The sequence below is a fragment of the Geotrypetes seraphini genome, chromosome 1 (assembly GCF_902459505.1).
Source record: "Geotrypetes seraphini chromosome 1, aGeoSer1.1, whole genome shotgun sequence".
NCBI classification, from domain to species: Eukaryota; Metazoa; Chordata; class Amphibia; order Gymnophiona; family Dermophiidae; genus Geotrypetes; species Geotrypetes seraphini.
In genome coordinates, this window is record NC_047084.1 from 302,757,451 (window position 1) to 302,772,176 (window position 14,726).

At 45.0% G+C, this 14,726-nt stretch overlaps 1 protein-coding gene across 2 annotated transcripts in view; it reads right to left on the reverse strand.

Moving 5' to 3' along the window:
- LOC117365097 (nucleophosmin-like) overlaps positions 1-14,726 on the reverse strand; it is a 149,505-nt gene that overhangs the window by 109,856 nt on the left and 24,923 nt on the right. Inside the window, exons 4-5 of one of the 2 annotated variants that reach the window (XM_033955051.1) lie at positions 640-733; positions 91-191 (exon numbers count right to left, since the gene is read on the reverse strand). The exons of the other annotated variant lie outside the window; for it this stretch is intronic. Of the exons in view, the coding sequence (XP_033810942.1) occupies positions 91-191; positions 640-733 (195 nt within the window). The remainder of the gene's footprint in view (positions 1-90; positions 192-639; positions 734-14,726) is intronic. 2 annotated transcript variants of the gene reach the window in all.

Genomic DNA, 14,726 nt, shown 5'->3' on the forward strand with positions numbered 1-14,726 from the left:
CAAAATCAAAGAAATACACCATGCCCTGGAAGAAAAAAGTAAGTCTAAACAATACCAAGAAGGTGCCTTCAAGGTAAAGAGATACAGTACTGGAGAAGGAAGCAGTATTCCCTGGGAAGTTTGATGCTTGGAAGGCTTCTTGATTGGAGAGGTGTTATTCTCCTCTTCTTCCTCTTCAGAATTTTCTTGACCTGGAGAGAGATGCAGAGGGCAGGAGAGTGATTAGTCTGCAGCCTGTACCCACAAGTGGCAGGGACTACAGTATGTCCCAAATTCATTAAGCTGCAGAGTTTTAAAAAAATGCAGAAAGGGAAAACTGCAATTGGGAAGAAAGAACTGTCAATGGCAGATATGCCAACAGTATAGCACTTTTAGCCTCTATCAATAACAATGTTGACAATTTCTAGTTTCTTATTATCACAGAGGGAAGAAACCAGATTTGCAGCCAGCTATCCAAATGCCCATAAAGAGACCCTGGGTTTTGGCCAGGTACTAGTGACTTGGATTGGCTACCATGAGAACAGGCTACTGGGCTTGATGGACCATTGGTTTGACCCAGTAAAGCTATTCTTATGTTCTTAAGCTGGGAGGACAGAATCCCATGTGGCCTCAAAAGCCACAACTGTACTGGTGGCTTACTAATGAAGTGATGACCACTAATGTGCACAGGACCGGAACCAGACTTCAGCCGAAAGGAGACAGGAGGAGTGATTGCAAAGCCAGCAAGACTCACCTAGAGACAGAAAGAAAAGATTCAAATCTTACTAGCTTTAAAAATACATTTAAGATAAAGCAAGTTAAGACAGATACAGCAGAGTAAACTGGACTGCCTCCACCTTAGGTTTTAGTACCCCCATCTCATACTAGATATGGGCTACAATTCTCAAGACTGTCTGGCAATAACATGTTTCATGTATTGTCTCCCCTTTATAAGAAGTATTAAACAAGACAAGTCTTAAGAGTATTCAGTTACTGTACAGATTAAAGCCCATCAACCTATACATACTCAAAATTAGAAACATCTCTACCAGGGTAAATACATACATTCGGCTCCCACACTGAAAATGAGAGCATAGTGTCCTCCCACACTACTATACATACAAGCTCCTTCAATTAACCTAGTGTACAAAAGGCAAAATAGCATAGTTACTCACCTATAGCAGGTGCTATACGAGAACATCAGGCATAAATTCTCACATGTGGATGATGCCATCCACTGAGCCCGGTACGGACAGTCAGAAAGTGTACCAAGTCTTTTGAAGACCACCCTACCATGCATGCACCGGTGCCTTCCCATTCGTCAGATGCAGGACCAACAGTTCAGTAATAAAGCTAAAAAGTCAACTATGGGAGGAGGGAAGGCTGTGAGAATATCTGTCTGCTGTCCTTGGAAAACACCTGCCACAACTTTTAAACTGTACATCGCTTAGAAGTATGATTAAGCGATTAATCAAGAAACCTAATAAACTTGAAACTTGAAACAACCAACTATGCTTTATCCGAAGACAAACAGGAAGTATATTATCACATGTGGGACTCCCTAGCTGCCAGGCTCATGCCTCTGAGAAGAGGGTTATTAATAACTACCATGAGCCTGGCGATACCAAAAGGGTTGGAGGAAGTTAGCATCCAAGTAGAGAATAAATTTTGTAGAACTGCTTGGCCGAACTGACTATCCTGTCTGGAATGATTCTCCAAACAATAGTAGGATGTGAATATACAAATTGAAGACCAGGTGGCTGCTTTACAGATGTCCTCAATGGGAGTGGAATGTAGATGAGCTACTGAAGTTGCCTTTGCAAAATCTTATGAGTGGCGACATGGCCTTCAAGCGTCAGTCCAGCCAGAGCATAGCTGAAGCAGATAGTGTCTACTAGCCATATAGAAATTGTTCTCTTTGTGACAGGAGCTCAAAGTCTATTGGGATCAAATGACAGGAACAGCTGAGTATAAGTTTTGTGTGGCTTGGTCCAGTCCAAAGCAAGCCAAAGCACATTTACAGTCCAAAGTGTGGAATGCAGCTTCACCAGGGTGAGAATGTTGTCTTGGAAAGAAGACAGGAAGCACTATAGACTGATTGAAATGAAATTTGGAGGCAATTTTCAAAAGGAATTTGGGATGAATGTGAAGAACCACTCTATTGCGGTAGAATGTTGTATAAGGTAGATCAGACACAAGTGCTTGAAGCCTTATAGAAATCTCCAGTTTCAACAAGAGAAGGTAAGGGAAAAGGAGGGAAGGAGATGCATGGCCAGCAGGAGAGAGGGGGCTGCCAGATCGAACGCTCGTTCACCGCGCGTGCTAACCATTCACCACTCCACGGGGCGGTGAATGGCCTTGTCCCCGATCTTGCGGTGACCCTTTTTTTGTTCACCGTTTTGGCGGGTTACCCGCGGCTAGCCGCGAGTAACAACCACTGTGTCATTTTCTAATCAGCAGCATGGGATGTTGCTACTCTTTGGGTTTTGGCCAGGTACTAGTAACCTGGATTGGCCACCATGAGAACGGGCTACTGGGCCTGATGGACCATTGGTCTCACTCAGTAAGGCTATTCTTAGGTTCTTATCACCATTCCTGTCCCCCACGGATAACCACGGAAAACCATCTCCTTATCATTCTTTAAGGAGGGAAGAATCAAGAGTATGAATGGGTACAACCACTGAACCTCAAGCCTCAAGGACTGTGGTTGAGACAGACACTAAAGAATGACACAGGATTGTTTCCTGTGGTTATTCGCAGGGACAGAAACAGTGATGAATTCTGTCACCGTGTCATTCTCTACACTCAGCGAGCAGATGTGATAGATATCAGAAATATTACTTTCCAAGTGAGATGTTTAAGAGATGAAGACACCTGTGGTTCAAAAGGGAGCCTTCATGAGAGTGGAAAGTATAACATTGAGATCCCAAGGAACTGGAGAAGGCTCGATTGGTGGTTTAATATGAAAAAGGCTTTTTCATGAATCTGGAAACCAGAGCATGTACCGACAATGGCTTCTTATCGAGAAATATATGGAAAGTACTCGTAGCATTCGGATGAACTCTGACTGAAGTAGTTTTAACACCAGAGTTACAGAGGTGTAGAAGATGGTCAAGAACTGATGGTAGTGGGCAGGTGTTCGGATGTAGTGAGTTGAGACGCCACCCGATTGTGAAATGAGCCCACTTGAAATGATAGCAGTGCTGAGTAGGAGGGTTTCCTAGATGCCTCTATGATGGCTGACACCAATATAGATAGCAGAAACAAACCTACTATCTTGTAGAGAGATACGACGCTGTGAGAGTTAACAAACTTAGATTGGGATGGAAAAGGGAGCCTTCGTTCTGTGTTAGCAGTGTTGGAAAGACTTGAAGTGTGATGGGTTCCCGTACATTGAACTGTAGGAGGAGAGGAAACCATGTTGTCGAGGCCACCTAGGTTCATGATGGTCTTTTCTTTGCTAAGTTTAAGTACAGTCTTCCCGAGAAGAGGCATTTGATGGAAAGCATAGAGAAACCTGTACCAGTTATTTCTTTAGGTGCAGAATACCAACTGAGATTTCCTTATAAATGTTTTTATTTCTTTTCATGGTAACAGGTATATATTTTTGATCTTGCTCAATTGCGGTTTTTCTTAGAGGGTAAAGGGATTTTGATAGCAAACCAGGATGAACCATTGTAATTTGTGTCCAATGATTAGAAATTTGGATTATCTGCTTTATTTCCTGTTATTTGATTTATGTATTTCCATTTCCCATGGATTTTTTCTTTTCTTGCCCCTTCCCCCTATTGTGGACTAAAAGTAATAACATTTTTCCTTTGTAATTTTGGTCAACGGAAATTGGCAATATTTGATTAGTTCCTTTCAAAGTTTGTATTTTGGATTATTGAAAAGATAAAGAATTTTTAAAAAAGAGGGAAACCTGTCCCTCTAGTTGAGAAGGAAAGCATCTGAGTCCAGGTGATTGTGTGTGTAGAGTCTGGAAGCTCGTGATTGTGGGAAGAAGCAGAGATCCACCTCTGGAGTCCCTCAAACCTTGAAACTCTGACATAACACAGCTGAGTTGAGTGGCCTCTTGTGAGGTTGTGGGAGTCTGCTCAACTTGTCGGCTAGGACAATCTGTTTTCCTGCTAGGTAAACTGCTTTCAGGAAAATGTTGCGAGAAGCCACCCAGGTCCAAATCTAGATGCATTATTGGCAAAGAGAATGAGACCTTGTGCCTCCTTGTTTTAACACATAGTACGTTGCTACCTGGTTGCCCGTTCAAATAACTACTACTTGATTAAGAAGGCGATCCTGGAACATGCATAGAGCATTTTGGATTGCTTAAAGCTCGAAGAGATTGATGTGAAGAGTTCTCGTGAGGACTCCAGCTGTCCTGAGTATGGAGGCCATTAAGGTGGGCTCCCCATCCAAGCATGGAAGTATCTTGTCATTAATAGTTTTTGATGAGGAAAATTATAGAAGAGGCGGCCTCTGGAGAGAATGGCTGGTAAGAGCCACCATTGAAGAGACTGACAAAGGTCTGAGGTTACTTGTATTTGTTGGGACAGCTTTCCAGTAAGCCAAGACCATTGCATCACTGAAGTTGCCTGAGATGTAGACAGGCAAAAGGATTTACATGAACTATAGATGACATATAGCCCAAACTCAAAACATTTCTGTTCAAAGATGCATACTAAAACTGCAGTTAAGAATCCTCTCAAAGGAAGAAACCCCCCCAAGAGAACCGCTTTAAAGAAGCGACTTCCCTTCCCTCCTGTATTCTCCGCCCCCTCTTCCATTCCTCTTATTTTTTATTTTTTTTATGTAATTCAAATCTCCCTCCCCCCCTCCCCTCATCTTGTATCGAATATGCCCAAACTTTGTTACTGTCCAGGCTACAAACTACCTTATTTTAGTTCATTTTTTTAATGTTTTATACATTTTTAATATTGTAAAACAGCCAGATACTTGTGATGGTCAGAATAACAAATTTTAAATAAACTTGAACTTGATCTGGCTTGCAGTGACGCATTGAAGTCTGAAGATTTTCTGGCAGATTTTTATCAGAGCATTGAGCCTCTGTTGAGGTAGGAAGGCATAAGCCTGAATTATTTCTAGAAATGCTCCAATGAACTCTAGAGTTGTAAATGAGATTTCTTGTAATTGACTGCAAAATTCAAGAAGTTCGAGACGACGTACAGTTGAATCTATGGCTAGATGAGCTCCTTGAGGTGTCGGGGACTTGATCAACCAGTCATCCAGATAAGGGAGCACATGAAAGCCACAAGAGTGGAGTGTTACAGCCACTACCACTAAACATTTTGTGAATACTCTGGGTGCTGATTAGAGAATGACACGGGGAGCGATCCCCATGGGGAACCGCGGCGTGGCTGCGGTCTATGGAGACTCCATAGCCAAATCACTGCAGACACAGGGACAAAAGTTTTCACCGCCCGCAAAAACGGTGAAAAGATTTGTCCCCGCAGGCAAATGTATCCCCTTCTACATACTGCGATTCACCGTGTGTTCAGTTCACTTCGGGACATGTGTCTGATTTTTTTCCGGCGGCCATGCTTGTCGGCCATGTGGTCTCCTCCAACTCCTCTCTCTCCACCCGACTTGCACGTTGCCTGACTCCGCCCCCTTCAATATTCTGGCTCCTCATTAGTCAGTTCTTTCCTGCTCAAGAAGGGGACCAATCGCTACTGCCACACATGATATTTAATGGGTTGCAGTAGCGATTGGAAATCAGGGGATTTCGGAGCTGAGAGGCAAGCCCAGGATTTTTTTTGGAGTCGCTGCCTGGATTGGAGAGGAGTCACTGCTTCAGACTTGGAGGAGCTGAAATTTCATTGAAAACTTCGGCGCTACAAGTAGAGGTAAGGTGCACACTTTCCTACTACTTGCCTGCCCAGGGTGGCGGCGGCGGCAGCGGCAGGGGTGGGGGGGATTCTTTGACCAGTTGGAGACGGGAGTCTGGCTGAGATGGGAGCTGGTTCTTTTTTTTTTTTAATCTGAGTACTAGTGTAGTAGTGTGCTGTGTCCATTCCCATGGGTTACTGAATCCTATTCCTGAATATGTGCTGCAAGAATGGAGGAATCCAGCACATGTTCAGTATGTAACCCATGGGAATACGTTAATAAAGATAAGTATATAAAATCATACCTGTTTGAGGATTTTATGCATGCTGCGGTGACAGTGACGGGGCAGTGAATGGGATGGCAGTGGTGGTGACGGGGCGGTGAAAGGGATGGCGGTGATGGTGATGGGGCGGTGAAGGGAACGGCGGTGACGGGGCGGTGCAGAGGATGGTGGGACGGGGACGGGGCGGTGACGGGGACAGATTTTTTCCCCGTGTCATTCTCTAGTGCTGATGCTAGATCAAATGGAAACACCTTATATTGGAAGTGGCGTGTTCCTACTTGAAAACAAAGGTATTTCCTGTGGATTGGAAGAACATAAGAATTGCCGCTGCTTGGTCAGATCAGTGGTCCATCGTGCACAGCAGTCCGCTCCCGCGGCGGCCCTTATGTCAAAGACCCTGAGTCCAGCCCTACCTGCGTACGTTCTGGTTTAGGAGGAACTTGTCTAACTTTGTCTTGAAATCCTAGAGGGTGTTTTCCCCTATAAACAGCCTCCGAAAAAGCGTTCCAGTTTTCCATCACCTTCTGGGTGAAGAAGAACTTCCTTACGTTCATACGGAATCTATCCCCTTTTAACTTTAGAGAGTGCCCTCTCATTCTCCCTACCTTGGAGAGGGTGAACAACCTGTCTTTATCCACTAAGTCTATTCCCTTCATTATCTTGAATGTTTCAATCATGTCCCCTCTCAGTCTCCTCTTTTCAAGGGAAAAGAGGCCCAGTTTCTCTAATCTCTCACTGTACGACAACTCTTCCAGCCCCTTAACCATTTTAGTCGCTCTTCTCTGGACCCTTTTGAGTAGTACCGTGTTCTTCTTTAAGTACAGCAACCAGTGCTGGACGTAGTATTCCAGGTAAGGTCACACCATGGCCCGGTACAGCGGCATGATGACCTTCTTCGATCTGTTCGTGATCCCCTTCTTAATCATTCCTAGCATTCTGTTCGCCCTTTTCGCCGCTGCCAGTACTCCCAGGTCTCTTTCCTGGGGGGTCTCTCCAAGTACTGCCCTGGACATCCTGTATTAGTGTATAAGATTTTTGTTACCGACATGCATCACCTTACACTTACCAACGTTAAACTTCATTTGCCATGTTACGACCCATTTCTCGAGCGAGTTTATGTCACGTTGCAGTTCTTCGCAATCCTCCTGCATCCTCACTACTCTGAATAACTTTGTATCGTCTGCAAATTTAATCATCTCGTTCGTCGTTCCAATTTCTAGGTCGTTTATAAATATGTTAAAGAGCACGGGTCCAAGCATCGAACCCTTCGGCACTCCACTCGTGACGCTATTCCAGTCTGACTATTGTCTATTTACCCCCACTCTCTGTTTCATATCTGCCAACCAGTTTTTAATCCACATGAGTATTTCACCCTCAATTTCATGGCTCGCAATTTTTCGAAGTAGTCGTTCATGCACAACATTGTCAAACACCTTCTGAAAATCCAGATATACAATGTCGACCGGGTCACCCTTGTCTATATGTTTACTCCCTCGAAGAAGTGCAGCAAGTTCGTCAAGTAAGATCTTTCTTTGCTGAAGTCGTGCTGGCTGGTCTTCATCAGATCGTGTCCGTCAAGGTGATCAATGATGCAGTCCTTTATCAGCGCGTCTACCATCTTTCCCGATACCGAGGTCAGACTCACCAGTCTGCAGTTTCCCGGATCTCCCCTAGATCCTTTCTTGAAGATCAGCGTAACATTCGCCACTTTCTAGTCTTCTGGAATCCTTCTCAATTTGATCGAAAGATTGGCTATTAGTTGAAGCAGTTCAACTATAACCCCTTTCAGTTCCTTGATTACCCTCGGATGGATACCATCCAGTCCAGGGATTTGTAGTTTTTAAGCCTATCAATCTGCCTGCATACCTCTTCTTTGAGGTCCAGTGAGCAAAGGCAGTCATCTTTCTCCAAGAGTGGTACTAGGGTTCCCAGACAGACCATTTGAAATTTCTCCACTAAGTATTTGTCGAGAGCTCAGAAGTCCAGAATTAGACAGAGACCTCCGGTCTGTTTCAGTAGAACCCTCAGCTCCTCTCCTATAAAAGAGCTTATTCTATGGCATTGAAAGCTCCTGGTGAAGGAGGGTCTTTTGATGGGAGTTGAAACAGAACTCTTGGAGGATGGTTTGGAGGACTCTTTTGTAAATGAAGAGCATATCCAGGTCTCAATATTTGAAGGGCCCAGTGGTCTGATATTATTATGGACCAGCGATGGTAATAGTGGATGATTTGACCTCCCACATAGGGTAAAGTGAGCAAGAATCTGTAAAATACTGGCTAGGCTCTGTTGCTGTTTGGACTATGGTTGTGATCGAGTCTTCTGAATCCTTTGCTGTCTTGGATGCCTGAGTAGGTTCTCAAGAGGATGTGGCAGGCTGATAGCATCTATGTTTGGGATAATAGGAGGAGCATCTGAAAGTGTTGGAATATTTCCCAGATGGCTGAGATTGGGATGACTTAGATGATGATAAAGTAGTCATACAAACTTCGTGCTTGCTTTTTAATTTTCTGAGTTGCCTCCTCTATATGATCTCTGAAAAGATAGTCTCCCATGTAGGGAATAAATTTTGAGAGATGATCTTGAACACTGGCATCTAGGTCAGAGATTCTAAGCCAGGCCTGCTTACACATAGCAACTGACACTGCAGATGTTCAAGATGTGCTGTCAAAAGCATCAAAGGTGGACCACACATTTCCTGGTCTCTAAAAGGTCATTGGAAAGATGCCGGAAGGAGTTTAGATGTTCTGAAGGTATATGATGCTCATAAACGGACATCTTTTGGATGAGAAATTTCATGTACAATGTCATTTAGAAATTGTAGTTAAGGATTCTATTTGTCAATATAGTGTACTGAAATACCCTAGCCCAAATTTATCCAGAGTCCTGCCTTCTCTTCCAGGAGGAGTGCTGGATAAGTTCTAGAATTGTTTGCCTTCTTAAGTGCTGACTTCACTACTAAAGATTAGTGTTGCAGCTGTGGCCAGTTGAAGCCAGAACAAGACTGAACCTTGTATAAGGGTGTCTAACTTGCATGGAGCCACTGGGACTGAGAGTGGTGCTTCACAGTTTTTAAATAAAGTCTCTTTCATCAAATTGTGTAGAGGTAATTTTACACACTCTTTAGGTCATTATTTTTAGTCTAGAGCCTCCATTAGTTCTGCTTAGGGCTATGTTTCCGACTATGCTGATAGGTAAAGGCTCTCCCATTTGTTTGACTTTCAGGAGGAGACCTACATGGAGGTGGATCAGATGACATACCGTTAAAGACTCCTCTGCAGAAAGCTCTGGATAGTCTGAAAAAGAAAGAGGAGATGAGTCAGAATCATATCCCTCAATATCAGGTCTCTGAGATTGACATTGAGGGGAAGACTGCTGATGCAAGATCAAAGGACTCTATGGTCGGGGAAGTCGAGTAGATCACAACCTGAAAAAGGCTAGACACTCTTGGCCTGAAAACAGGATCAGGAGAGCCCAAAGGCCCCTCCCCCCAAAAAAAAAGTTGGTCAAATATTGAAAATTTCTCATTGGAACTGAAGAAAAATAATAAAACAAAGAAAATATGAACAAAATATGAAAAAAATTTACGTGATTGAAGAAACTCCAAAGAACAGTTTCTCAGCTCCACCAAAAACTGAGAACTGATGGTCCCGTGAGAAGACATTGGGCGGGAAGACACCGGCGAATGCGCACAATGAGTGGACTTCAAAAGACTTAAAGTGACAGTACACTTTTTGGCTGTCCATACTTGACTCCGTAGATGACATCACCCACATGTAAGAATAAACTGCCTGTTTGTTCTCGGATAAAATCCTTTCGATCAGCCAGCACACTACCCTGTTTCCCCAAAAATAAGACCTATCCTGAAAATAAGCCCTAGCATGATTTTTAAAGATGCTCCTGTAAGGAATGATAATTGTTTGTATTTTATAAACCTTTAAACATACACATCGGGGTGGGGGGGGGTTGCATTGAAATCTTGAACTGAGAAATTGACAGATTGATTCTATGTATTTCTTTTCTTGATTATTAGGTGGGAGGAAGGGGTAAAATTTATTGCTCATTTATGTTTGTAAGACCAATGTGCTTTTCTTATACTATTATATGTATCTGTATTTTTGTTTTGCACAGTTGTAGTTTGGAAAATTAATAAATATTTCCCCCCCAAAAAAGATGCTCCTTATAAAAGACCTACCCACAAAATAAGCCCTAGTTAAGACTGACCCCAGAAGAACACCCCCCACCCCTGAATGTCCCCGACTCCATCCCTGCCCAATTCACTGAAAAAAATTGGACCCGTCGATTCAGCAACCCCCACCCCGGGTGAGAACTGACATACCTCCACTCCGAGGCCTCCTAAAGCAGCGGCGGCAGCAGCACTCTGAAAGGGCTGCTTCACAGCCTTCCTCATCGGGGACCTTCCCTCTGCTGCATCACTGATGACTGTTTTTGGAGACCTTGGAGGTACAGTATGTTAGTCTCAAGGTGGGAAGGTCGGTGGGGTTCTGCTGCACAGGGGGATGGGAGGGAGGGATAGAAAAATGGTGCACATGGGGGAGGGGAAATGAAAGAGAAAGAATTGAAGTGGACAAGAGGAAGGAAGAAATGATTGTTGTACATGAAAAAAAAAAATATAAGACATCCCCCCCAAAATAAGCCCTAATGCTTTTTTGAACCCAAAATTAATACAAGACACTGTCTTATTTTCAGGGAAACATGGTATTACATGGCACCGTAACTCCATACTGACAGGGAGATGCTCAGAACTCTTAACACTGTAGGGAACAGCACTGGAAAATACTGCAGAACAGTTTGGAAAAAGAAAAAAATCCCAGTGTTCATCATCAATAGCATACAAATTATATGCACACTGTTAGCATTCAGCATTGGAAAGTGAAGGAGAAGGAACATGCCCAGTGCATGCACAGAAGAGTTTTGTGGCAAGCACAGCTTTTGTGCACATGCCCAGGCAAACCAGAAGTGAAGCACACATTAACAACATTCTTCTATACACAAATGTAAATGCCCCAAAATGAGGGTCTCTGTTTATATTCGAGTCAACCCAGTAGCTGGCACTTCTATACACTCTTTAAAATGACACCGCTCTTCTACATGCCCACTACCTCTTGACGACAGATGCTCTCCTGCGTGCACACCATCCCTCGATTACCAACATCGTTCTCCTGAGTGCCCACTCCCAATGACCGACTCCACTCTCTTGCACGGCTCAGTATTGGATTCTACACAGTTGCGGGACCATCAACTGCTCCATTTCACCCAAACTCATATCCTCTATGACCCTGTATAAGAAGTCCTTACTTATCCTATAAATAGGGTATTGGATCTCCTCTTTTGTGGGCCTAAGCTCTTGGGCTTTTTCCCAGTGGACTGGAGATATGGATCTCCCCTCTGCTCTGAGAGAATTTTCCAAAGTTCTGAGTAGCTTCTTCCCCTAGAGTTTCTACTTGTGCCCTAGGAATCACTTCCTTCCATTTTTCCTGTCTCTTCTGGTTTTTGGCCCTCCTATCCTTTCCCAATACCCCATATAGTTCTGGGAGAAAAGGAGAAATTAGGTTCTTACCTGCTAATTTTCTTTCTATTAACCTGTAGACTGGTATAGTCTTTACAAATGGGTTATATACCTCACTGCTACCAGCAGTTGGAGACTGGAAACAAACTTGTATATCAGGATAGCTTCCCCTCTTACAATCTAATCCAGTCTGAAGAATAGCCAAGCAGAATCTAGGAAAGACTTCAACTGAAAACAGTATAATACACTCCGAACAGGAGTATAAAAACAAAAACACTGGTAAACTACTGCTGGAACGTGTAGAACTGAATCCTGGTATAGAAAACATCCCCACAGCTCACCAGCTATGTCAGCTGAGCCATAGCCGCTGTTCTTACTTCTCCCCGGCCCTAGAAAAATACTAGAAACCGCAGAAAAAAACCAAAATATGCACGTGATCAAAACAAAAACCCGCAAATACCGCACAAAGACAGATAGGGTGGGGGACTATACCAGTCTATAGGCTAACAGAAAGAAAATTAGCAGGTAAGAACCTAATTTCTCCTTCTGTATCGCCTGATATAGTCCTTACGAATGGGAGGTACCAAGGCAGTACCCATTAAGGGTGGGACCCCCAAAGGGGCGACACCAGAACACGTTCACCGAATACCGTGTCCCAACACGTTTGAACATCCACACGGTAGTGTCTTACAAAGGAATGCAGAGAAAGCCAAACTGCAGCCTTGCAAATATCCACTGGAGGCACTAGAGAAGACTCAGCACAAGAAGCTGCCTGACCCCTAGTGGAATGCGCCTTGAGAAATTCTGGAACAGGCTTCTTCTTCAGAAGATAAGCGGAAGCAATAGTTTCCTTGATCCAGTGTACAATAGTAGCCTTAGAAGCGCCATCCCCTTTACGAGGACCCGCGAGAAGGACAAAGAGATGATCTGATTTCCTGATCACCTGAGTCCTCTACACATAAGAGCAAAGGACCCGACTGACATCTAACTAGTGCAATTGTCTCTGCTCGGAAGAGCCCTCCCGGCTACCCAACACCAGGAGGACCACTGCCTGATTGACATGAAAATGAGAAACTACCTTTGGCAGAAAGGAAGGAACAGGCCTCACGACAACCTGTTCCCTAGAAAACTGCAAGAACGGAGCCTTACAACAGAAAGCCTGCATCTCAGAAACACACCTAGCTGAAGTAATGGCCACCAAGAAGACCACTTTAAGAGTAAGGTCCATCAAAGAGCACAGTCGCCCAACGGTTCAAAAGGAGGACACACTAGAACTGACAGAACCAGATTCAGATCTCAAGATGGAACAGAGGGTCATACGGGAGGCTTGAGCAATTTGGCAGCCCGCAAGAAGCGAATCAAATCCGGAATGGCAAGTCATACGCTGACCTTTCAACAACCCACGAAAGGCTGACAAAGCCGCAAGCTGAACCTGGAGAGAAGCCAGGTTCCTGTCCAGGCCTTCCTGCAAAAATTCTAGGATGTTAGGCAGGGAAGCGCGAAAAGAGACCACTCCATGCGCAGCACCCTACTCCTCAAATTGACGCCAAACCCTCACATAAGCCTGAAAGGTGGAAAGCCTACGGACCCCAAGAGAACTGAGATCACTTTATCTGAATACCCCTTCTTATCTAGGCAACCCCTTTCAAAAACCAAGCCATAAGACAGAAGGGACCCGGATCGAACATTGGAATGGGACCCTGAGTCAGAAGGTCGTCTAAGAGAGGCAGTGGAAGAGGATCCGTCACCAGATGCCTCACCAGATCCGCATACCACGGTCGAGGCCAATATGGAGCCACCAGAACCACCAGGCCCGGATGGCGAATTACGCAGAGAAGAATTCTGCCCACTGATGGCCACGGAGGGAACACATACAACAGCCCTCCGTTGGCCATGGTTGAACCGGAGCATCCAGGCCCTCGGCCTGACCATCTCTGCGACGATTGAAGAAGCGAGGTGTTTTGGCGTTGACACTTGTGGCCATCAGGTCCATTAGGGGCTGACCCCAAGACTACACTAGCAACTGAAAGGACACTGGGCTTAGACACCACTATCCAGGATCTCGCACTTAGGAAGTCCAATTGAACATTCTCCACTCCGGCTATGTGAGATGCTGATATTTCTTGAAGGTGCGACTCTGCCCAGACCTTGAGCAGAGCCGCCTCCTGTGCCACCAAAGTGCTCCTGGTGCCCTCCTGATTGACATAGGCCACCGCCGTGTCATTGTCCGACAGAACCCTGACTGACTTCCCCATCAGAAAGGGCTGGAAGGCTAGCAACGCCAGATGGATGGCTCTGGTCTCCAAGACAATGATCAGCCAAGAAGCCTCCTCCATGGACCAGGTGCCCTGAGCTGAGTGACCTAGACACTGAGCTCCCCAACCGAGAAGACTGGCATCCATGAGCAGAACCGTCCACTGCGGCTGATTCAGATTCATCCCTATTACAAGATGGGGGGTCTGGAGCCATCAACAAAGACTGCCCCGAGCTAAGCCCGGAAGCGGAACAGGGTGATCCAGACTGTGCCTCTGAGGCGACCACCTCCGAAGAAGAGTATACTGGAGGATGCATGTGGGCCCATGACCACCTCACGACATCGAGGTAAGCCGACTGGGTAAGTTGCAGCTATACTCACTCGAGGAACGCAGAGAGAGGGGAGACGTTCAAATATGTCACAGGCCGTATCGAGGTGGAAGAGGATCTCTTTTTCCTTAAAGGATACACGGCAACAAGAGTGCATCCGTTGAAAATCAGGGGTGGGAAATTTCATGGCGACACCAGAAAATATTTATTCACCGAAAGGGTGGTTGATCGCTGGACTAATCTTCCACAACAGGTAATTGAGGCAAGCAGCGTGCCAGATTTTAAGAAAAGATGGGATTGGCATGTGGGATCTCTTCATGGAGGTAGTTAGGGGGCCATTAGTGTGGGCAGTCTAGATGGGCCGTGGCCCTTTTCTGCTGTCATGTTCTATGTTTCTATGTCATCGACCCCAAAACTTGGAGGAAATCCTGCGCCCGAGGACACCGGGACGCCACAAGCAGGCAAATCTAAAATTGTAATTTGCTTACCCGGGCCTCCGGAAGGAAG